General features: G+C 40.8%; 1 protein-coding gene and 1 long non-coding RNA gene across 2 annotated transcripts; both read right to left on the reverse strand.

The window, feature by feature from the left end:
• Positions 1 to 20,570: 20,570 nt before the first annotated feature.
• On the reverse strand, positions 20,571 to 22,621 carry LOC130465772 (uncharacterized). Its single transcript, XR_008925789.1, has 3 exons — positions 22,546 to 22,621; positions 22,336 to 22,458; positions 20,571 to 20,764 (listed from the first exon to the last, which is right to left on the reverse strand). It is a non-coding gene; the product is annotated as an uncharacterized lncRNA (long non-coding RNA).
• Positions 22,622 to 22,868: 247 nt separating this feature from the next.
• On the reverse strand, positions 22,869 to 24,050 carry LOC130463344 (uncharacterized). The gene is made up of 4 exons (XM_056832440.1): positions 23,878 to 24,050; positions 23,457 to 23,753; positions 22,996 to 23,379; positions 22,869 to 22,883 (listed from the first exon to the last, which is right to left on the reverse strand). The coding sequence occupies exons 1-4, from the start codon at positions 23,992 to 23,994 to the stop codon at positions 22,869 to 22,871; spliced, it is 813 nt and encodes a 270-aa protein (XP_056688418.1). The 5' UTR covers positions 23,995 to 24,050.
• Positions 24,051 to 25,455: the final 1,405 nt, after the last annotated feature.

Below are 25,455 nucleotides of genomic sequence, written 5' to 3' on the forward strand. Positions count from 1 at the left end.
TTCTTGTGATTTCTTTTGAGAATTTCTTTTTATTCATTCTTGTAAGAGCGAATTCTTTCGAGGGATGCTCGGATTTAGTTGCAACCTGAATGTGGGTTGACAACGTGCTTAGACGGACCATTATCTTGTGGTCATCATCATTCCATGGTTTTGAGCTAGTCTTTACGGCTCAATTTTTCCACTACCTGGGTCCTTGATTAGGGCACTATGTATAAGTATCAACGTCGACCTTTGTCTTGAGGTCGTAATCCGGTTTTATCTTTTGAGATTATCCAAACACGGGACTTCGTACAGCGTAGTCTGGGAATATTGTTTTAACTTTGCATACTCTCTTTTGAAATGTATATTTTCTTTCGAGCCCCCAAGCACTTGTGCTTGACGGTCATTTCTTGTCAAAGAGGTTCCTTGGGGATACGCATTTTGTAATGTCCTTGATCGTGTTTGGGATCGTGCTCGTAAGTGCGAGCGTTTTTTGTAGTGGTGTGCTACTCTTAAGAAAGCCGTGAGGTGCGACTTTCAGTAAAGAAATCGACAATTTTCGAGTCGAATGGATACGGAAGGGCCCCATAGAAGTCAGAGCTTTTTTTGAGACTGGACTCATTTTCGGCGCCCAGGCCTGGGTGTCAGAAATAATTCACGCCCAGGTGGGGCGTTGAAAATGTTGTTTGGGCTGGTCTTTTGATGACACAGTTGGCCTCTTGTTTGTTCGTTTATTTCAGTACGTATTCTCTTCTCTTTTGTTTTTCTTTATTTTTGGAACGTAGAATTTTATTAGAGATCACAATGAGTTGAGTGATCATGATGATTTCTCGAGAAGCCGTAGCCGATTGGTGGACTACGGTGTTTGTCTCTTTGGGGCGATTATTCAAAGGAACTGTCGCTCTTAAGGCGTACAGTTATTGCAATAGTGAGTCTATATGGGCCGAGGAATATACCTTGAGGCGTAAGACTTTGATCGTATATATTTTTTCCTTTTGAACGCGTTCGTGAATGTTCAATACTTAGAATGATGATATGTATGTGCGAACGAGCGTTCATAGAATGGCCGTTGTGTGCGGTCCATTAATTAGTTCGCTTGAATCAATTTTTTTTTTTTTTTTGAATAGTTTGCTTAAAAGCTTGATAGGGTTCAGGCCCATTCATGAAGTGGGCTCAAGCATCGTGCTCTTTCGATTGTTCAAACATTTGCTTCGATATTTTTTATTTTGCTATGGTCGTTTCGTAGCTTAGAGCCCCCAAGTATGCATGTTGGGATGCTTCCTTTTGGCGTACGATTTTTGTAGGTTCTTTCGAGAAAGATGCCTTTGGGTTCCGTTCGTGTAGGTGCGAGCTATCCCTTCCGTAGTAGGTAATATTTTTCTACCTTTAATCCTTAATGTAGAAGTCGTGTGGCTTGCATTTTGAACTTGGGCGATAAGTAGTCTTTGCCTCATGCTCTTGGTCGTGCCTTCATTAGTGCAATATGCCTTACTCTTTTTTTTTTAGACTTGTACCGTGGGATGGTTGAACTTATGGTGCGACGTAGGCTTGTGTGGCCTAACATCATGTATTAGAACATTTCTCCAGTTGTTGGGATATCATTATTATTTTTATCATTGGAGTACTTCATCACGCCTTGTTCGGGTGCTCGAATAAGTGTAGCTCCTTCTGCGTGGGTGTGCACGGCTTATTACTTCATTCGATGCGAGGATTCATATGTGTTTCTTTCTTCGTTTTATATCTGGGCAATATTTGGCAAGCAGAGAGATTCAGCGCCCAGGCTGGGGCGTTAAATATATCGGCGCCCAGCGCTGGGCATTGAAAATAATTTCTGGGCAGAATTTGACAGTTTTTCTCCTTGATTTTTCTTTCGCTTTTGCTTTGGAACGACGTAGACTGTGTAACGGGCGCTTATAGGGCGAGCGTTATGTGCAGTAGTTTGATCGGAGTTTTGGTGACTCGCGATTTTCAGTTACCCTTGATAGTGGGGTGACTTTGTATTTTCTAAGTAGCGCTTAGAATTTGGGAGGGGTTGTAGCCATTCTAAGGTTCGTTTTATACGGTCAAACCTTAGGATTGTGCCCCTATGACGTGTGTATAGCATTAGCGTCGAGAATTTGCGATAAAATCGTCATTTCGAGCATTTTTAGAGTGTTTTTCTCAAGCCCCCAATTGTAGCTACGGGATTGGCTTGGTGCTATAATGCTTGGCATACGTTTTTATGCATTCATGGTGACATGGATCATGAATAGTTTGAACCCGACTCGTTTAGTGCGAGGTACGTTCGAGTAGTGATTTGCTACTTCTCTTGTAAATGTCGTATTGTGCGACATTGCCATGGTCAAGGTAGTCACATGTTGAAGTGTGCCTTGACTAAAAGCTAGGTGCCTTTCTTTACCCATATCATGTTTAGAAATCTTTTTGACTCACTTGCAACATCGAGATAAAAGCATACTTAACTTAAACCAACGACACTTTATTATGTTCGAAGAAGTCTTTGAAAATTATTTGAAATCCGAGTCCTACTGTGTACAATCCGAGGTGTCCGAAGTAAGTTGGCTTATAGAAGGGTTCGTACAGGATTACATGAGTGAATCAAAATACTGTTACAATTTTCAGGATGCTGTCTAAGGATTCGCTGGAAGCCAGGGTGCAGGCGTCAAGATATTACTTGTGCCCGTGTGGCGCATGCTTTAGGCTTTTAGGGCCATCTTTTCCAGAATTGCGGGAATATAAACCGTTTTCAAATTGTCTTAGATTTACTTGGTGTATGTCTGTACAAAAGGTCAAGGTATACTTAGTTCTTTCCCTAGCTCTTTCTTTTCAATTTTTAACCCCAGTTGCTATTATGTCTTCTCATTAATGATGCTTTCAGATTTCGATTTTAGATGCCCGTGTCATATGTCTGAGTAGGGTGAGCCTTGGTTAAGTGCCAAGTCCTATTGACAATGTCTGATTATTTTTTCAAAGGAAATTCGCAAGCATTTGAATTACCATGAACGGGTGCCCTGAGTTCGAAGGAACGATGGGGCGATGCCGTAGAACAATCCTCTTTATTGCAAGCTTACTGCCTTTACTACTTGTTGGCGGTTATGACTGTGTCTAGTGGTGAAAGAAGGTCTTTAAGCGAGTTACTTTGTTTTAGGGAGGGTCAAGTCGAGTACTTTTAGAGGCCATGAACGCTCGCGCTAGCCCCCATTTCAATTGAGACAAAGCGATCTTTTGAGTATTGGCTAAGTGCCTAGGAGTGTGAGTGCTCCTTGTGGCAAGGGCTGGGGGCTAAAGATTTCGGGGCCCAGCTCTGGGCGTTGAAAATGGGATCTGGCTGTTTTCCTTGTCAGATTGGGACTCTTAGAACGCGGAGCCTTTTGAGACTTATCCGAGTCTTTTAGTGCGTATTAACTTTACGACGGAATGCGTCTGGGCCCGTTACGAACTCTAGGTTCGTTAGGATTTTAATTAACACGTAACTCTTATTTTCGAATTATATCAGGAATAGAATTCCTTTGTAAATTCTAGCTCTTTTTAGGATTTATGTTGGAGTGAAACACCTAATTCTGACAGGTTCTATCTTTTATGTCTTGCCAATTTTAACAACTACCCATTATGGGAGTTACTATTTTTCGCAGGTTTCTATAAATAGCAGGTTCGGCTGAAATGAAAAGGGTGATCGAGATTCGTTATTTTATAGGAGATGCGTTGCCAAGTGGAGATTTATGTTCTCTTCATCGAACCTTCCCTTTCGGGAATGGGGCCAAAAGTAGGTGTCTACAGACACCAGGTAAATTACCACAACTCAGGCAAAACAACCCCCCCATACCACCACCCTTGGCGGAGGAAGAGCTTGCCCAGTTCAGAAAGAGAAAAAGAGAAGAACGCAAAAAAGAAACGTTACTGAACATGGAAAATTGTGAACATCGTGAAAAAGGACTGTTAAAGCCAACACCTGCAAAAGAAACCGAGGAAATAGAGTTGGAAGAATGGGTGGAAGATAGAACAGTTCGGATTGGCACGGACATGGATATTTCTCTCAGGGTAAATATTATTGATCTGCTGCGAGAACACGCAGACTTATATGCCTTCTCGGCTGACGAAATGCCTGGAATTGACCCTAGCGTTATGGTTCATCGGTTGAACGTCAACAAGGAGGTCAGTCCAGTAAAACATAAGAAGAGGACTTTCTCTGCGGAGAAGAATGTGGCCATTCAAGAAGAAATCAACAAGTTACTAGCAGCTAAGTTCATAGAGGAGTGTGACTACCCAGAGTGGTTGGCAACTGTTGTAATGGTCAAAAAAGGGAATGGCCAGTGGCGGATGTGCGTAGACTTCACAGGCCTGAACAGGGCATGCCCAAAGGATTGCTACCCATTACCCAGAATAGACCAATTGGTGGATTCCACGAGCGGACACGCTTTGCTGAGTTTTATGGATGCATTCTCTGGCTATCATCAGATCAGTCTGTTAGAGTTAGATCGTAAGAAAGCTGCTTTCAATACAGACGCAGGAGTCTATAATTACTGAGCAATGCCGTTTGGCCTAAAGAATGCAGGGGAAATATACCAGAAGCTTGTGGATAAGATATTCGCAGGACAAAAGGGTCGAAATGTTGAGGTATATGTAGATTACTCCATAGTGAAGAGCAAGAAGGGAGAAGACCATGTGGGAGATCTGCGAGAAACATTTGCAACACTAAGACAATACGGCATAAAGCTCAACCCAAAGAAATGTGTTTTCGGGGTAAAGTCGGGAAAATTTCTGGGATTTCTGGTCAGTGAAAGGGGAATCGATGCCAACCCAGAGAAGGTAGAGGCCATACTAAACTTGCCACCGAAAAACGTAAGAGACATTCAGAGACTAACTGGAAAAATGGCAGCCCTCACCAGATTCATTAGCAAGTCTGCGGACAGGTCTTTCCCTTTTTTCTAGTTATTGAAAGGAAACAAAACATTCAAGTGGGGACCAAAACAGAAAAAACCATTTGCGGAGGTAAAAACCATCTAAAAAGTCTCCCAACCATAGCCAGGCCAGAGGTTGGAGACATATTACATCTGTACATCTCCGCCTCAAGGAAAACAATAGCAACAGCTTTGAAAGTGGAGAAGGATAGGATCCAGCAGCCAGTTTATTTTGTGAGTCACATTCTCGCGCCAGCAGAGTAGAGATATCCTCTGATCGAAAAGATGGCCTTCGCCATCATGGTAGCAGCCAGGAAGCTGAAGCCATATTTTGACGCCCATATAGTGCAAGTACTCACCAACCAGCTTTTAGAGAATTCATTACAACGACTGGACACATCGGGCAGGCTCTTGAAATGGGCAGTTGAACTTTTAGAGTATGACATTGAATACAAGCCCAGGACTGCCATAAAAGCCCAGGCACTGACAGACGTCATAGCAGAGGCATCGTATGAAGAGGAAGAATAACCTTTGGGGACTTGGCAGATCTCTGTGGATGGCTCGGCCGCAGTCACAGGATCAGGAGCAGGCATTATAATGACTTCACCAGAGGGAAATGTTTTCGAATACGCCATAAAGTTCAAGTTCAAAGCTTCAAACAATGAGGCAGAATACGAAGCTGCAATCGCAGGCATTCAGATGTGCAAAGCAGCAGATGCTAAGAAAATTGTATTGAAAACAGATTCACAGTTAGTGGCCAGCCAGTACAGAGGCGAATATGAGGCTCGAGAACCATCCATGCAGAGATACTTGGCCTTGATGAAAGAAGCAGTAGCTCAGTTGGAATGTTTTGAGATCCAGTTAGTCCCCAGAGCAAAAAACCAGCAGGCAGACGCCCTGTCCAAATTGGCAAGCTCGACATTAAAGGACCTAGAAAAAACGGTGATGATAGAGGTCCAAGAGGAAAAGAGTATCGATAAAAAACATGCAGTGAACTTCGTTAGCACAGAGCCACAGTCGTATGGCAGTATAGTGTCGTACAAGTTGGGTAGGGGACTCCACACAGCAGAGCCAGAGAAGAAAAAGGTAAAACGAAACAAGCACTGGTTCGTCATTTACTAATGAAAGTTGTACAAAAAATCTTTCTCCATACCTTTGCTGAAATGCGTATCAACAGAGGAATCACAGAGGATCATTGAGGAAATTCATGAGGGAATAGGCAGAACTTTGGCTTTAAAAGCCCTCAGGGCAGGATACTACTGGCCAACCATGGTGGGTGATTCGCAATCGTGCGTCAAAAAATGTGACAAGTGCCAAAAGTTTGCTCCAGTAATCAATCAACCTTCCAATGACCTACAGCCAATCATCAACCCCATACCATACGCTCAGTGGGGAATGGACATCCTAGGCCCGTTCACAGGAGCAAGTGGAGGAAGGAGATATTTGATTGTGGCAGTAGATTATTTTACTAAGTGGATCGAGGGAGAACCCACAAAAAGTATAACAGCTAAATGAATGAAAGACTTCATTTGGAAGAACATCATCACAAGGTTTGGTATCCCGGAAAGTTTGGTCTTTGATCATGGTACACAATTTGATTGCACACCCATAAAGGACTATTGCGCAGAGCTAAGAGTGAAATTCGCGTTTGCATCAGTATGCCACCCTCAGAGCAATGGACAGGCCGAGGCAGCAAACAAGCAGATCTTAGGAGCACTACGAAAAAAGACCGAGGACTTTAAAGGCGCATGGGCAAATCTCATACCAGAAATTCTGTGGTCCAATAGGACAACTAAGAAAGAAGCAACAGGACAAAGTCCCTACAAGTTAGCCTTTGGGGCTGAAGTAGTGTTACCGGTAGAAGTCGGTCTTTCCAGCTTTAGAGTGCAGTACTATGTGTAGGGGAATACAGTTAAACATAATAACATGTGCAGAACAATCCCCAAAGCCAGGAAACATGTATAAAGCACAGATTAAGCAAACTTACATTCGAAGCGTGTTTTCCACAATAATCTATCAACAAACACGAACAAAGAACTCCACTTGTCGTTCCTCTACTTGGTTCACCGACACGATTAGATCCGTCTTGATTATCGTAGCTTAGACAATCGATCAAGAGATTTGCTTTTGGGATGAACACACTATGGAGGCACAAAGAGAATTAGGGTTATCTGTTTTCTCCTAGGGTTGTGTGTAATCTGAATTGTGATTGCAGTAGTTGGAAATTAGGTCATAAGGTTATTTACATAACCTTACTAAACCGACCAAGCCCGAAGGCAAGGCCGGCCAGCAAGCCACGCGTGAGACAAGTCACAGCGCGCTGGGCCATGGGCCTCGCTGCTGTGGCTGTGTCGCTGCACAGGCCCGCGCGCACACGCGCAGCTCCACTCAGCCATGGGCCAGCGCTGCTGTGTTGCCTTGGCCTTTGCTTGCTCGCCTAGCGCGCGCCCATGGGCCTCGAGTGCTTCGTGCACTCGGCTCGTGGGCCGCCCTTCGTATTCGCGTTTAATATATTTCCGATATATTATTTTATCGTTTCGTATACGACGAATCACCGTCGTACGATACGATTTATTCGTTTCGCCTAGCTTACGAATATTCGCGATACGATATACGATTCCGATGCAAGGTCGTATCGTATAATACGTTTCCAACTTAAATCCCGAAAAGCTATTAAATGAATTTCCGATTCATTTAATCCGGTGATCTGTTACGTGTCATTGGTGTGACCTTGTAGGTTCAGTCAAGAGTAAGTTGTGAGTTCAATATCCATTAGAACTCACTGATCGGAAGCATTGCTCCAGCTAGCTGTTCCGATCACTTGATCTCACTGAATTAATTGTTCGCAATTAATCTGAACCTTGGTATTAGACTTAATGCACCTTGGGTAAAGGACATATTTCCTTCACTATGATGAAAGCACTGATGAGCAGCTAATGAGAGAATCACTAGATCTTCTGCCAGAAGTAAGGCTACAAGCAGAGCTAAAACTCGCAGCAAATAAAGAGAGAATGAGCAGAGCCTACAAAAAAAGAGTCAAGCATAAACCTATGCAAGTAGGAGACCTGGTCCTTAGACGAACAACTACTACTGGAAAAGGCAAAGCAGAGGGTAAGTTTACTTTGAATTGGGAAGGCCCATATCAGATCACCAGGGAGGTAGCTCCGTGCTCATACCATCTTATGACAATGGATGGGAAAGAGCTGAAAAATAGTTGGAACGCCAATATTCTCAAAACATAATATGTCTAAAACGACTGGTTGTATTATGATAAGGCAAGAAAAGCCAGATGTCTTTTGTATCTTTTTCATAGAGCACGTATAATGAAATGAGCTTGGATGTTCCAGAAAAAGATGATCATAGCGTATGTTACATTAAGTAGCCAAGATGCAAATCATGACGCATACTTTCCATAGTTAACTTGGCCTGATCAGCCAAGTTAGCTGGTGAAAAGCGTCATGATTAGCCTCTCGGTGAAAACATCGCAAAACGTTTTATGAGTTTTGTCCTGACCAAAGGCAGAACAATTCAAAATTAAAGCATCCCAAAGGGTTGACTAAACATCGCAAAACATTTTATGAGTTTTGTCCTGGCCAAAGCCAGAACAATTCAAAGTCAAAGCAGCCCAGAGGGTTGACTAAGCATCGCAGAACGTTTTATGAGTTTTGTCCTGGCCAAAGCCAGAACAATTCAAAATCAAAGCAGCCCAAAGGGTTGACTAAACATCGCAGAACGTTTTATGATTTTGGTCCTAGTCAAAGGAAAAACAATTCAAAATCAAAGCAGCCCAAAGGGTTGACTAAACATCGCAGAACGTTTTATGAGTTTTGTCCTGGCCAAAGCCAGAACAATTCAAAGTCAATGAAGTCCAAAGGGTTGACTAAACATCGCATAACGTTTTATGAGGTATGTCCTTGCCAAAGCCGGAACAATTCAAAGTTTAGACAGTCCAAATGACTGATCAAAAGTACAACAAATACTAGACGTATTCCATACGAAAGCAGAATACAAAAACATGCAAGGCAAAAACACATCTTAGCACATCAATGACCGGCGGCTATACCTTCACTAAAAACCAAAGGAAATACAAAGTACAACCCTACAAAATGGCCCAAGCTGCAAAAAGCAGCCCAAAAATAAAAACGAGCAAGAAAATTACAAACATTGTTCCAAGGCATCTCAACTGCCACAAAAATATCTAAAATAACATAAAGTAACATTGTTCAAACTAGGAGATTACATAAATGGCCCAGTAACGCAAGAGGAACAAGGAGATAGCCGCCAAATCCATTATTCGTTGTTGCCTTCACCATCATCTTCATCTGAAAAAGGCAGATCCCCATGGTGAAGGTTCGCAAAGCAGAAATCAGGCACTTTGTCTGGCTCTGCGCTGCGGCTCCCAGAAGCTTCATCCTCTCGCATTTCTCTCAGAATAGTGATATGCAGACCTGCTAGCCAATCCTTTTCGACCAAAATCCAATTGATCTGCGGATACTTGTGCTTAATGATCAACGAAGCCGCTTTCCACCCACCATCATACCTCTGGGTTAGAAGAGCATATTGCTGATTAGAGCGACAGAATTCCAGCACTGCGGCAGCGACCTCGTTCTGAACATAACGACGAAGATTTGCCAGTTCATCCGAACGCCTTTGCTCAGCCAAGCTTAGCTGCTCCGCCAACTCCTCAGTGCGCCTTCTCTCTGCCTCCGACTCCTCTTGCGCCTTGGCCAAATTCTCCCCAGCAGGACGCAGAGCCACCACCTCACTAGCAAGGCTATCTCTTTCAAGCAAAATAGATTGCATATTAGCATTCGCAATTGTCAAAGAGGAGAAGGCCCTTTCATTCTCCAGCGTCAGCTCTCTAATCTGCTTGTCTTTCTCCTCTAGCAAGGCCAAATGTTGATCATGTTTTCTCTGGTAGTAGATGAAGAAGTCGCAGAGTTCCTTCACAGCGCTCCCAGCCTAAAATATATAAAAACAAAAAGAAAGGAGAAAGAAAAGAAGAAGAGAAAAGGAGTAAGTACACACCAAAAGAAATTACAACAATAACCAACAAAAGGTTAAGATCAAAGAGCAGAGGCTTACCTCCAACACTTTCTGGCAGGCATTAGCTCCCGGGGTGTAAATGCGCTCGCGGGGATGATCAGTTGGAAGAGATATACCTCGTATCATTCTATATGCCAGCGTTCCACCTTTCTCTGTAAGCTGGCATACAAAGACTCGTTTGATATGACATCCCAGTTTGTAACAAAGATATCTTCACTGATATGACCTGGGGGGAAGAAGGTAGCTATCTCGGGGTTCACCTCAGGGCGAACATCAATATACTCCTTCTACAAAAACTCATTAATCCGAATGTTTACATACTCAGGAAACTCAGGAAACTTCAGTTGCTCCTCTAAATAAGCAGCTAGAGCAGCATAGGAAGTGGGAAGAGAGGCATTGTTTGGGTTAGCAGGAAGAGAATCTTGGGCCTGCTCCTGCGAGCGAGAGCTTTCCCAACGCAATGACGCTTGCCCTCACGTTGCACAAAGGGAACGTCTCGTTCCTCATCAACAACCTCCACTGGCTCAGGATCAGAGGAATTCACAACGTACTTGATTTGCCTGAGCAGCTCGCAAGGAGGAAAGTTGGATGGAACCCAAAGCCAGAAGAAGCGCCCCTTCCATTCTCTCTGCCCGGTGGGATTTCCCAAACACGTCATCTTACCCCGTGCAGTATACATAGTGAACCATCCAATGCCCCCCTCTTTGTTATCACTGCATCTGAGGCAGTGTAATTGATTGCATAGAGACAAGTTCTCAGGGAAGCCCTTAAAACGCACTACCCACAAGTAGCAGACAAAAGGTCGCACAGCAAAGGGATGAAGCTGCGCTAGACAAACATAGAAAACCTTCAGAAACTTGACCAAGGTTGGGTCAAGGGGAAAGCGCAGACCAAAATCCAGGTGGTACGAGTACAAACCAATATGACCTGGGGGAGGAACAGTAATACGGGCATCATCCGCAGGAACAACTAATTCATATCCTGGGGGAAAAGCATAGAACTCCCTACCAACACCTGGGTAGTCATTCTGACAAGCTGCTTTAAGCTAGTCTGCATTCGGTTTAACATTCAGAGGGCCAAAATATACCTCAGGGCTCAAGTAATCCTCAGTTGAGCCAGCAGGCAGATCTTCCTCAACATACAGAGGAAACGGCCGGAGATGCTCTACCTCCTCAAGAATAGGATTCTCCGCACGACGCTATGTGTCACCAGAACCGCTGCCAGAACCAGTTGCCATTGTAGATCGTCTGCGGTAAACATGCAATGACCCATCAATACCCCCAGTAAAAGGATCGTCTAGTTGTTCTAAACTGTCCAACCAAGCTACTTATGACAAAGGTTGAACATCTAACCCAACAGGGGCATTAGGGGGAGGATTCAATCGAACTGCTCTGGCCAAATATTTATGGCGCAGTTCTCTAAGGATCTGACGGTATGAAGGAGAAAGCTCTGGCACAGCAGGCGTGGCCCCGCCTGCAACGGGGGATCCACCCCCAGAGGAAGAGCCACTGGAGAATGATATCACCGCAGGCGCAGAGCTGGACATAACATCATTTATAATCTTGGTTATATTCTCTGCTACTGTTTTAGCTTCTTCATCCGAAGACAAAGAAACAGATGAAGGGCAAGAATGGGAGTATGGCTCAGAAGAATCACTCATATACCCAGGGCTACTAGGGTTAGCACTATTAGAGGTGTCAGACATGTTGAATGAAAGAAAAGAGAAAAGGAAAAAGAATAAACAAAGAGGAAAAGGAAGAAAGTCAAAGTAAAAACAACAAGACACCATAGACACAAAACGACAGGGAGAAAAGAGCAAAATGACATAAAAAAGAAGAAAGGAAGAGAAGGAGAAAAGCTTCAAAAAGGCGAAAATGGCTGACTCAAAAACACAAACATTCCAACATTATACCCAAAGGCACACATATCACAAAAAATCACAAAAATAACAGAAACATCCAAGTTTACATGCAAAACCAAAGAAAAACAACAAAACAGAAGCAAAGGAAATACCTGGAAAGGAGAAGAAGAAATCGAAAACTCAACAATGGCGGACTAAAACCCTCGAGTAAAAGTTCGAACCTAGAAAACCTCGACACTTTCAGGAAAAGAAACCACCACCAATAGACACGCAATCACCGGAATAACACGAAAACACATGAAAGTAAAAAGCTTGGAGTTAGAAAACTTCGAAAATGGCGAAATTGAGTTCGAGCGAAGAGAAGTCGAAAGAGAGTAAGAAGATGAAGAAGGTAAGAAGTAAGAGAGAGAAAAGGAAAGTGAATGAAGTAACGTATTTAAAGGGGGGAATGAACGACGCAGATTAGAAAACTCTTCAAGTCACCCACCTTGATGAAGGACACGTGGAGTACAGTAAATCGTGACGGTTTATTTTTCAAAAAAATTTATTACAGTTAAAAATTAAAAATATATTTATACATATATATATATATACAAAAAAAAACTAGAAAGAGCAGGCCTAACTCCAAACAGTCAATCCTACTCTTGGGGACTAGTTGTACAGGCTACAGCTAAGGCATAAAAAGAGCAGGCCTAACACCAAGTAGTAAGCCCTACTCTTGGGGACTAGTTGTACGGGAATAAAGATAGCTTACCAGACCATTCATTTCCTAGCAGAGCAAACCATCGCTTGGTAGGCCTGTTGTCGAGGCAATCGCAAAGATAGTCAGTGAAAGCAATACAAGCGCTCAAGGAACCACGCAGACCCATAGGTCTGCGGGGTAGCTACCTGCTAGACGACAATAGGGGTACGTCGTTAAGCAAAAGGACAAATAACAAGTACATCGCCTACATACACGCGACAATATTTGAATAGGCCAAAGTACTGAATAGTACGCCTATAAATACTACCGTCCCCATTCATTTGCGGGGACGTTCAATACAATTACAATTCTTAACCCTCTCTACTTTCTCTCTCTAAGAATATTAACTTATTTGCTGACTTAGGCATCGGAGGGGGTTTCCTCGGTTAAACCCCCGAGGTTAGCTTACGTTTGTTCTGCCTGACATGACAACACCTTCACCCAGAGCATCTCTCCAGTTCTATACTCGGAACAACAATATTATGGGGTGTGAAGCATAGACTTCATATTCCAAACAATATAATCATTAAAATAGATAGCAAGGAGGCGGTGGAAGCTCTTAAAAAACCATCGTTGGCGGCTAGTAATATAGCCCATATAATCACAAATATTCTAAAAGAGGTGGAAGGCTTAGATTATTTTGTTTGTATAAAATTCTGTAAATCAAGTAATGAAAGCCCATATTCTCATTACTAGGGAGAGAAAAAGGGGTTGATGTTGTTCTTTTTCTTGTTTAGCTGTAAAAAAAATACATACATCATATATGGTAAGGGTATAATGGGAATCCACATAAATATATATTATATAACAGATGATGATTCCAAACCAATACTGTTCTTGAAGAATAGTAAAAATAAAATGGCAAAATCGTAAATAAATAGACTTCAAGATAAACATTTAACTTCAATTTTTATTCGAAAAATTTGGTAATATTAATCCAACATTTGGCCGATTTTCTTTTATTAAGCCCACCTATGAGATATTTTTAATAATCCGAACTTGTGGACCTATTCAGTTTTAATGGTCCCTTACGACCAGTTACCTGAACAACATGTAACTAAGTTTAATAAAAAATTATGGTCACAACATAACAGGATAACAGGGATCCCATTATCTTTTTATGATTACTATATTTGTTCGAATCGGAAATGAATTCCGGAATCGAAAAACGAATCGAAAGCGCGACGTACGAAACGATCGACAAACGACCTTGTAAGACGCAAGGCCCAGCATGAAGCAAGGCCCAGCGCCCAGCAAGCCCGCGCGCGCCCAGCAAGCAGGCCGAGCAGCAGCAGCGCCCACTGGGCCGCGTGCAGCTGCGAGCGTCGATGGGCCAACGAGCAAGCAGCAAGCACTCGTGGGATGCGAGTTGCGAGCTGCGGGCTGCTTGGCTGCGGGATGCATAGCAGCGTGGGATCAAGGGCCACGCAAACAATCCCTTGGCCGGATAGGATTACTTCCTTGAGAAGTAATCTCGTTTTCCTAATTCTACTCAAATTGGATATTTTGTTAAATTTGAAATACTTAGGTATTTTATTAAACGTAAAATTCTAATAATATAATTTAACTAGAATCCTAATAGATTTAGTTATTGGAATCCTAGTAGAATTCTTATTATGTTATTTCCACCCTATAAATATGTGGTTCATAATCACAATTTATAAGGCATTTCAATAAGTATTCACATACATTAAGTTCAAGAGAGAATTTAATAATTTGCCTAAAATTAATAACAAGCTTTCCTAGTGCACATAAAACCTTAGATAATATTCTAGTTAATTGAATCTAAGGCGGATCCGAACGTGCTGTGGACTATCTACGAATGGGAGATATTTGGAGTCCTAAACTTGTTCTTGTTCGGTTCGAGAGCAGCTAGGAAGGCACAAATCACATTGTATGTATCCTAATTATGCTTATTGACTATGTGGCAATTAATTTGGATTCCTGGCTTTATGGTTTTTCCGCATGAATTATATTTTTTATATTTTTCATAACCTAACAATATATGCATGAAAAATGAAAAACTTTACCCATTTTTTCGGGTGTACATACACACAATAAGCCCCCACTTTGACCGAGGTTTTTTAGGTATACAAAAAGCGCAAGGAAAAGTATATTCTACTTTTGTTAATGAGAATGCTGACTCAACTTAGGACGCGGATCTAGGAATTGGATTAGACTTATGCGTGATTTTGAAAACAATAAACCCTGAAATTGACCCGGGTGCTTGAATTGGACTGTTTTTGGAATTATCGGTGCGCGGCTTGCAGATTCGGAGTATGAATCTAGGAGTATTAGCTTCTCTTCAATTTAGATGGCATGAATCTAGGAGTATTATCCTCTCTTCGATTTGTTAAGCTAGATTGGAACATTCTTCATGCTGCAATAAGCTTGTGGGATGTCCAAACCCATGTTTTTTGGTTCAAGACCGATGAAATATGTCCCTTGCCAGAAGAATTTGGGGCTATCATTGGATGGCCAACCTCGGCAGAGCCTTGTATGCCGAGCGTGGAGGAGCACTTCTTCTCCTCGTATGGGAGGTTCTTGGGTTTGGAGCCCCCGGCCTTGAGTGCAATTGTATATGGGAGAGGGGTTGATCTTGCCCTCCTTGAAGCTCATTTATAGGGAATGCTTACAAGGTATGTTGCATGAGAGCCTTTCATTTTTGTTTGTTCGCCCACTTTCCATTTTCAAACTATGGTCTCGAAGTCGGCCATGCTGCCTTTGTAGAGGTGGTGGAACAATCCACTTGTGGAAAGGATCTGATGCCACTTGTGATCGGGGAGACCATGATGGGTCTTAATGTTTCCAAGGCTAACTCTTCCTACATGCTTTCAGGAAGTCCAATACTCCTTCAAGTAAGTGTTTTCTACTTTCTTTTGAATTTTGAATTTAATTTGTAACTTGAATCTTTGAACTGGTTAATTGAATATTGTTTTTTGCATTTCTCCAAGATTTAGCTTATGGAGAGACTAATGTGGCTGGCACCACCGAAGACATGGAGAGTTACAATAAGAAGGGCTTCACCATGCGTCCCTTGAGGTATGGTCGACTATCTCTGCATGAGTGGGAGAGCATTCTCCAAGAGATAGAGTCTTTCATTAGATGGGTGGTTCCATGGTGGGGTATTGCTTCCATGAGGTATGCATTTGAATCTTCTGTGTTGAGGGTGCCTACCCTTACTGTTTTGAGCTTCTATTCTCCTGTTCGAGTGATGAAGCAATTTGGCTTGAGGCAAGAAGTTCCGGACTGAGCCATGGAAACCACAGAGCCAATAATGATGAATATTGACCGCTTTAAGCGGCGGAGAAGGTATTTGGCTGCCAAACCCTTTCTTAATGTTGAATTCCCACCTGAACCTGCTACTCTTACTGTTGGATATGTTGTATGGATGAAAGGTCAAAGCCAAAGGTATGCCCCTCTCCTCGAATCAATGAAAGTAGGGGATTCTTGGGCTTCACACCTTGCATCAATTAGTATTTAGGGGAGTGATGAGAGTAAGCGCCATCCAGTTCGTGACTGTTTGGGACCCAAAGGAGGCTCTGAAGGAAATAATGCCCCTGATCCAAGTTTGCATTTAAGGCATTTAATGTTAAGTCTAATAAATGCGGTTCGGTATTAATTAACAAGTTAATAAATTCAGTGAGATCAAGTGAACTGTATGCCTAGCTAGAGGCCGCTTCAGTTCAAGTGGAATTAATAATATAAATCCACAACTTACTTTTGACTGAACCCGTAGGGTCACACAAATAGTACGTGCACGGATCAAGTATTTAAGTGAATATATTATTCATTAAGTACTCCATTTATGATCATTCGGAAATGAAGGATCTTGGTTCCAGTGGGAGCTGAAATCGTCAAAACGCAAAGTAAAGAAATATTCCGGAAATGAAGATATTGCCGGAAATGGAAATATGGTTCATAACGGAAATATAAATATTATCCAAGTCGTAGATGTTGCTTGAAACGGAAACATGGTTCATATCGGAAAATATTATCGGAAATAAAAATATTGCCGGAATCCGAAATATTGCCGGAAAGGGAAATATTACCGGAATCTGAAATATTGTCGGAAAAGAACTTTATTCCAGAATAAGAAATATTAATGGAAACATAAATATTTTCGAAACGGAAATGGATTCCAGAATCGAAAAACGAATCGGAAGCTCGACGAGCGACAAGCCGACAAAGCGAGTCGGCCCGTCACTCGACAAGAAAAAGGTCAAGCGCATAGCATTGAGCACGACGCCCAGCGCCAGCGCCCAGCCGATGGGCCTAGAGCGTTGTGGGCCGCGAGCAGCAAGGCAAGGCAGCAGCAGCAAGCTGCAACCCAAGGCAGCAGCAGCCCGCCAAGGCCAGACTGCAGCGCGCTGGGCCTTTGGCCAGCTGCGGCTACGGTTGGGCCTAGGCAGGCGCGCGCGCCAGCGTGGCCCATTGTGGCAGGAATTGTTGCTTCGTCTTAGGCTCCAACAAAAGTCCGATTACTTAGTTGCCAAGTAACTTTGGGATTAAGTATTAGTTTTCTTAGTCCTACTAGAATTGGATTAATTAAGAGTTTAATTATTGTTACAATTCTAATTGGATAGGAACTTCAATCCTAGTAGGGTTGGTAATTCTTTTCTTAGTAAGACTCAAACTCCTTATTTCCTACCCAATAAATATGAGGCTAGGCCCTCATAATTTAATACAAACAATACATCAAAACAATATTCTCTACTTACATTGTGTTCAAGGGAGAACATAATAGCCTAACCCGAATACATAAAACCTTAATTAAAATCCTAGTTGGTTGAACCTAAGGCGGATCCGAATGTGTTGTTGACTTTCTACGGAGGGGCAACATTTAACGCTCTAAAGACTTGTTCTTGTTCGGTTCGGGAGCAGCTAGGGAAGGCACGCATCACATTGTATGTAACCTAAATTATGCTAATTTACTATGTGGCAATTAATTTGGATTCTGGCTTTATGGTTTTTCCGCATGAATTATATTATTGTATTATTCATAATCTAATAGGCTCATGATCGACTCACCTCGGTAAGCTTGCTATTGCTTCCCCCTACCGCCTGGGCAAAGGGGAAATGGACGTTGATGATTGCAGGAAGGGTAAGGGGAAAGTACTCAAGGCGACAAGGATCAAGAGCATCGTCACCAGACCCTGAATTGATTCCGTTTAGAGGAGTTTGAGCTTGATTTTTATGTTTGGAGAAAGTTTTTGAAGATTGTGTTATAGAAGTGTGTTTAGAAAGTGTGTTTTAGAAGTGTGTTTGATGGAAGTGGAAAAGGATTGAAATGACTTTGCTTCCTTTGATTTCGACCTTGTAATCGAATTAGCTTTGAATTAAGGCTTAGAGCCATTTGTACTTGTTCAAAATTTTAAATAAAAATCATCATCATTTTCTCATATTTGAAATTTGTGTCAAATTCCACTTGAACATGTCTTTTATTTTTGCACATTTGGAATAAGAGCAACAATAACAATTGAGTAGCACATTTGGACTTTTGTTTTAAGAAATGATTTTGAACTTTTATTTTGAATGCCTTTAATTGAGGATACTTGAGTTTTAATATTAAAGTGGTTGGGCCTCAGGATGAGGTTGCCTACGTGTCCCGTTAAGGAATCAAGCCGAACGTAGTCCTAAATACAAAACATTATGAAATGTTTTTGAATATAGACATAGAATCTCTTGAGTTGATCCATGTTAGTTAGAGAACAAAACTCGATTCCATCAACATATGTTAGCTCAACTTCTCCCACTGAGAGGATCTTCCTGGCAATATATGGTCCGGCCTAGTTGGGTCTGAATTTTCCCCTTGGATCCATGACACTTTTGCGAAGGGCTTTCAGGACAAGCTCTCCTTCTTTGACGTTAAGAGTTTTGACTTTTTTGTTGAAATATCTGGCAACTTGGTGTTGATATACTTGGACATGGTGAGCGGCCTGTAGTCGGCGCTCATCTAGCAGGATTAACTCATCGTATCTTGCTTGTTCCCATGCAGCGCGCTTTTGGGATTTTGTTTTCATGAACTATTCTTAGGGAAGTTCGCTCTAAATCGATGGGTTGTACGACTTCCATTCCATAGACCAAGGAAAATGGGGTTGCACCGGTCGATGTGCGGAATTAATTTTGGTACCCCCATAGTGCAAAGTGCAGTTTCTGTGCACTAGTAGAAAAAACCCTTATTGCAGCGGGCTTTTAGACCCCTGTTGCAGCGTACATCGTATGCTGCAACTGGGGGGCCTGCAACAAGTCTGAACTTGTTGCAGCGTACAATGTTCGCTGCTAAAAGGTGTTTTTTGCAGCGTACATATGTATGTACGCTGCAACAAGTGCCAAAAAATTGGCAAAAATTTGGACTTGTTGCAGCGTACATATATATGTACGCTGCAAAAGACTCAACTTTTTGCAGCGTACATTTATTTGTACGCTGCAACAAGTCTGAATTACTCAATTTTTTGCAGCGTACATTTATATTGTACGCTGCAACAAGTCTGAATTTTTGCGAATTTTTTTTCCCTTGTTGCAGCGTACAACATATATGTACGCTGCAAAAAAGCACTTTTGGCGGGAAAATTCTAATTTTGTTTAGGGATACCTAGAGTGCCTTGCACCAAATATAGAAACCTGTCAAAACAATAATAGAATAACGCAACCTGTATAACAAATATAAAAACAACAACTGGAGTTTTGTATATATCCCAAAACCAAAAGTGCACATACCGATACATTTAAATATATTTACGTTCCAATTTCAACGTACGCATACATTTTAACATAAAAGATTGTTCTATAACATCTAAACCAACACGATCAAGCGCCCTCAGGTCAATAATAAATACTTGGTGGTATAAAACTTCGCCCATTGCTCACGAACCACATCAATTTCCTCACTAGCATAAGGCGCAGTCCTCGGAGTATAGACCTTACAAAAACAAAAATTTGATGGAGCATTAGATCGATTAAATGCAAATGAAATGTCACATTTTAACATTCAAGCAACTAATGACAATGTATTAATAGTCTAGAATACGAATCAATTAGTTACTTAATTACCTCATCTAGCCGGCCTTCATAGTCATGTTGTAACGTGACTATCTCTAACATGAACTTCATAACGTAATAGCCACACTCAGTTCCGCCGATTTGTTGAGCACACTGATTAAGAAACATAATACTTTATCTTGCAAGGCCAATAGTTAATAAAAACAAAGCAAAAAGCTAATTAAGAAACATGTTATACCTCTATATGAATGGGTTTACACGACTTAAAACTCGTTTTATTCGGACAATGCCCACCATTGCACTTGTACACTTGGTATGCCCTAGAAAATTAACGAAACATGGGTACTCATGAATATGATTTTGGCTTAGGTTTCTTAAAGACTAATGTAATTTGTAAGCAAAAGAACTTACAAACTCAAGATTCCCCATGCATAATCTGTTCGACGTGGATCTCTAGCAGAATCGAAAATATATACATAACCTCTACGTAGGTCCATCACGTATAAATTCCAATGATTTCTGTATAATTTATAAATGATATATTAAATATTTAATAACAATAATAATTAATATTTTATATGAAACTTATATAATATAACACACTTACTCTTGATTATATGGGATTAAAAACCAATTAGTTAGGTTAGGATTACCCACCTTCTCCTTTTCAATTTCAGCTTGGAAAATGTTTTTCAAATACATTGTTGGCGCTCCAGGGTCGGCCTTGATTCTAGTTCTTGACATAATCTCGGGACAAATGAACGAAATCCGAGACATTTCAAATGATTTGGCATGATCGTGCAATAAACACCTACAAAATAAACAAGATTACACTATTAAGATCGATAAAGAGAAAAAACTTCAAAGAAATAATAGTTATATTAACAACAATAAAACATTTAATTACAATATGTAGACTTGGATCGCTGAAATGTTTAAGCACGCCCCGCGAAGGAACTCTCCTATATCAGACGCAGTTATGTATGTTTCTTGATCAAAATCCGAGTGCCAAACTGAGGCCGCCAATGGGATGGTAGTATTATCATATATATCATCAGGCGCCGAAGTCATGATAAACTGCAAGTATTTGCATGACGGGCCAAGACCTTGAATTGCATCGTGTACAAGTCCCGCTTTCTTGCTTTTGGTGGTTGATTCTTGTGTTTTACGATCACAACTACCCACGACCTCTAAGTTGGACTTAGGCTTAGAAATCGACTTCTTTGGATGCGAAAATTCCTATAACAATAGTCAATTAACATTAGTCATGTAATAAGAATCAAATGAGTCCTTAGGTTCTTTAGTTCAAAGTTGGGAGCGAAAATGTCATTTTAGCTCTATATATGACCTATAACGACCCAACGAGCCTTAAATGTGCATAAATAGGTTGGAATGAGTTTTAGAAACTTAAAACTATGCATATTAGTCATGTGATAAGAATAAAATGAGTGTTTAGGTTCTTTAGTTCAAAGTTGGGAGCGAAAATGTCATTTTAGCTCTATATATGACCTATAACGACCCAACGAGCCATAAATGTGCATAAATAGGTTGGAATGAGTTTTAGAAACTTAAAACTATGCATATTAGTCATGTAATAGGATTAAAATGAGTGTTTAGGTTCTTTAGTTCAAAGTTGGGAGCGAAAATGTCATTTTAGCTCTATATATGACCTATAACGACCCAACGAGCGTTAAATGTGCATAAATAGGTTGGAATGAGTTTTAGAAACTTAAAACTATGCATATTAGTCATGTAATAAGAATAAAATGAGTCCTTAGGTTCTTTAGTTCAAAGTTGGGAGCGAAAATGTCATTTTAGCTCTATATATGACCTATAACGACCCAACGAGCCATAAATGTGCATAAATAGGTTGGAATGAGTTTTAGAAACTTAAAACTATGCATATTAGTCATGTAATAAGAATAAAATGAGTGTTTAGGTTCTTTAGTTCAAAGTTGGGAGCGAAAATGTCATTTTAGCTCTATATATGACCTATAACGACCCAACGAGCCTTAAATGTGCATAAATAGGTTGGAATTAGTTTTAGAAACTTAAAACTATGCATATTAGTCATGTAATAAGAATAAAATGAGTGTTTAGGTTCTTTAGTTCAAAGTTGGGAGCGAAAATGTCATTTTAGCTCTATATATGACCTATAACGACCCAACGAGCCTTAAATGTGCATAAATAGGTTGGAATGAGTTTTAGAAACTTAAAACTATGCATATTAGTCATGTAATAAGAATAAAATGAGTCCTTAGGTTCTTTAGTTCAAAGTTGGGAGCGAAAATGTCATTTTAGCTCTATATATGACCTATAACGACCCAACGAGCCTTAAATGTGCATAAATAGGTTGGAATGAGTTTTAGAAACTTAAAACTATGCATATTAGTCATGTAATAAGAATCAAATGAGTCCTTAGGTTCTTTAGTTCAAAGTTGGGAGCGAAAATGTCATTTTAGCTCAATATATGACCTATAACGACCCAACGAGCCTTAAATGTGCATAAATAGGTTGGAATGAGTTTTAGAAACTTAAAACTATGCATATTAGTCATGTAATAAGAATCAAATGAGTCCTTAGGTTCTTTAGTTCAAAGTTGGGAGCGAAAATGTCATTTTAGCTCAATATATGACCTATAACGACCCAACGAGCCTTAAATGTGCATAAATAGGTTCGAATGAGTTTTAGAAACTTAAAACTATGCATATTAGTCATGTAACAAGAATCAAATGATTCCTTAGGTTCTTTAGTTCAAAGTTGGGAGCGGAAATGTCATTTTAGGTTCGAATGAGTTTTAGAGGGTTTACCTTGGATGCTAAGTCTGTTGTCTTCTTTTGGGCCGCTAATACCGTTGTCTTTTTCTTGGAGCTACCATCCCTCTCTTTAGAAACATTAGACTTGGACTTCTTTTTAGGAGGTGAAGTACAATCCTTTAAAATTCAACAAAAACAAGAGTAGGTAAGATGTCGAATGTGCTTGCGTGAACATATACATTCTAAACAATAAAACATATATACCTCGCCGTCTTCGAAAATCACTAAGTGTATGGGCCATTGCACAAAACTACCCAGAGCACCGCCTAAGTTAGTGAAATCATCTCCCGTAGGTACCGGAAGAATATCATCAACATGTCCGTCGTAAACAAAATCAACTTGGACTTTATAGTGACCAGGCTTCATCGATGTAAAATGTTGGGGCAATGCACCATCTGAGGGTTGTACCATACCATCCGCCACGACAATGTTGTTGCCTGAAACTTTATCCTCAAGGGAAAGACGACATGGAGTCCTTTCCTTCATAAACAAAGGTTTCAATGCAACTTTGTAAGTGATACAGATTATTAAGTAAATGTCAACTAAAAACATAAAAGGATCAAGCAACTATGTTAAAAAAGAGTGACTACGTCGTACCTTTAGCTCGCGTGGTTGCGGCACTAAGATGTGACGAGTGGTTCTTGTAGCACTAACATTAAGGTCAACTCTGGCAGAATCATTTAAGTGGAGGTCATCAAGTATCGGGGTAGAAATGGAGTTTAGTTGTCCTATTTTTAACAAGGTGCTTAGTTGCTTTTGGAGGGCCTCTGCCACCCTTTTCTCTACCCTTTTCTCTAATTCACCTTCAAACTCCTTTTTCACAGAAGCTCTGATTGATTCGTAATTTTCTGATGAAGCTTCACCATGGTCACTTCTACTATGTCGAATACACGGACCGAAAACCTTTTTGATACCAACCATGCCACCTGTTCCCTTGACACGCCCACGATGATCTTTTTTCCCTATAGCTTTAGTGAGGGCATCCTCACCCTGTTCGAAAGAAAGATTTCCTTTTTCCTCTTCTGCGATGTACTCTAACTGCCAATTAGGAAAGTAAAATTACTTTATATTCTCTAATCAAAGCAAGTAAATATTAATTAATTATCACTACTTACAGCTTTTGTTGCGATTTCAACAACTTCTGTATCGTTCGGGTCAATTTCCCACTTTCCCTCTTTATTTTGTACTTGATGGGCCAAAATCCACTCCTTTGATCTGTATTTTCTAACTCTATTAACATTTGAGGTCACTGATGAGTTCACCGAGGAGCTACTCGAGATAGGTAAAGCTGCATCTGGTGGAAGTCGTCCATCCTTTATCCAATCTAGTCGCTTTCTATTATAACCCTTTTGGCCGGTGCGATGTGGGTTCTTGTTGCATGATGCACTTTTCCTCGCCTTTTCACTACGAAGCTGTCAAAGACAACATAAAAGATGGAAATAAATGTTTTTTCTGATAACTTTTTGTCCTAGAACCAATGTCAGTTTGCTACATGAAAAACTCTTTAAGGACAAGTTAAAGAAATATTTTCATTACCAATGACTCTGGCAGGAAATAATGTTTAACAAAAGTCTTCCAATCATCCTCTGTGATATGGTTGTAGACATCCCAAGGCATCTTGTTTGTTTGATTTTTTGGCTTCTTTTCCTTCATAGTTATCCATCGGCGCACCAACTTGCTCTTGAAACAACTAAATCGTTTCGCCACACAAGAATCATCAGTAATGTGGAACATAAGCTGTTAATAATTAAAAAAAGTTAGATTATAAAAATAGTATTTAAATCAAATTAAATAATCCCTAAAATATACAAATCAAGTTAATATCCAATGCTTACCTTAGTCTCCTCCCAAAACCCCTTCTTGATTTGCTCATCTACCTTTGGATATAATGGGACGTTAATATTAATTCTAGTAGCACAACTCCCAACTTGCTTCCCGTATTCATGAGACCATTGTCCATCGGGGACATTATATACATTATACTCAAGGAACATAGGCTTAGCGACTTTAACACCTTTTGACGGACCACGGCCTTTAATGGTCTTTGTAATCGTACTAACATCTTGTGATTCGTCACCCGTTGTGGGAGTCTTGCCACCTTCTGATTCATGCCTAACAACAATTTGGTTTTCATTCATCGTACCTATGTTGTTCCTGCATCAAGTAAAACATACAGAAGGGTGGTTACAAAATGTGCGCGCAGCAGCAAATCAGTGCACTAGCATACAGAAGGATATCAGATCAGTGCAGATATCACAGATCAGATCAGCACTGATCAGTGCAGATCAGATCAGCACTGATCTGCACTGATCAGATCAGCACAGATCAGTGCAGAACAGATCTGCACAGATCAGTGCTGATCAGATCAGCACTGATCAGTGCAGATCAGATCTGCACTGATCTGTGCTGATATGTTCTGCACTGATCTGTGCTGATCTGATCAGCACTGATCTGTGCTGATCTGATCTGCACTGATCTGATCTGCACTGATCAGTGTAGAACAGATCAGCACAAATCAGTGCTGATCTGATCTGCACTGATCTGTGCAGATCAGATCTGCACTGATCTGTGCTGATCTGTTCTGCACTGATCTGTGATGATCTTATCAGTGCAGAACAGATCAGCACAGATCAGTGCAGATCAGATCAGCACAGATCAGTGCAGAACAGATCAGCACAGATCAGTGCTGATCTGATCTGCACTGATCTGTGCTGATCTGATCTGCAATGTTCTTTGTCATTCTTGGTGTGTTTGTTGAGGCAATATGAGAATGCAGGGCAGCTAACTCATTCTATAAACAAGTTCTATTAATCTAGTATAGTACGGAGTAGTATGTAAGTTAGATCGTAAAATGAAATTACTTGATTGAGTTTCACTTAAACTCAAGCAACAATGATTAAGAAACTTAATGAGGAAATCTGACAATCTCACTTCTCTTATATCATGAAATCATATACTCATATGAGATAAGTCTAGAAAACACCATTTATGCTAAAATGAGGCTAATATGACCTAAGAACTCATTTTTAGGCTAAAATGACATTTCCGCTCCCAACTTTGAACTAAAGAACCTAAACACTCATTTTAATCCTATTACATGACTAATATGCATAG

Source organism: Spinacia oleracea, chromosome 1 (genome assembly GCF_020520425.1).
Source record: "Spinacia oleracea cultivar Varoflay chromosome 1, BTI_SOV_V1, whole genome shotgun sequence".
Lineage (NCBI taxonomy): Eukaryota > Viridiplantae > Streptophyta > Magnoliopsida > Caryophyllales > Amaranthaceae > Spinacia > Spinacia oleracea.

What these genes read in the sequence shown, in the direction of transcription:
- LOC130463344 (XM_056832440.1), bottom strand. Translation starts at nt 23,994, where the DNA reads ATGAAGGAAAAGAAGCCAAAAAATCAAACAAACAAGATGCCTTGGGAT. An exon ending in ATTTCCTGCCAGAGTCATTG is followed by an intron (nt 23,754 to 23,877) that starts GTAATGAAAATA and finishes TGTCTTTGACAG; the next exon opens with CTTCGTAGTGAAAAGGCGAG. An exon ending in TTGAAATCGCAACAAAAGCT is followed by an intron (nt 23,380 to 23,456) that starts GTAAGTAGTGAT and finishes CCTAATTGGCAG; the next exon opens with TTAGAGTACATCGCAGAAGA.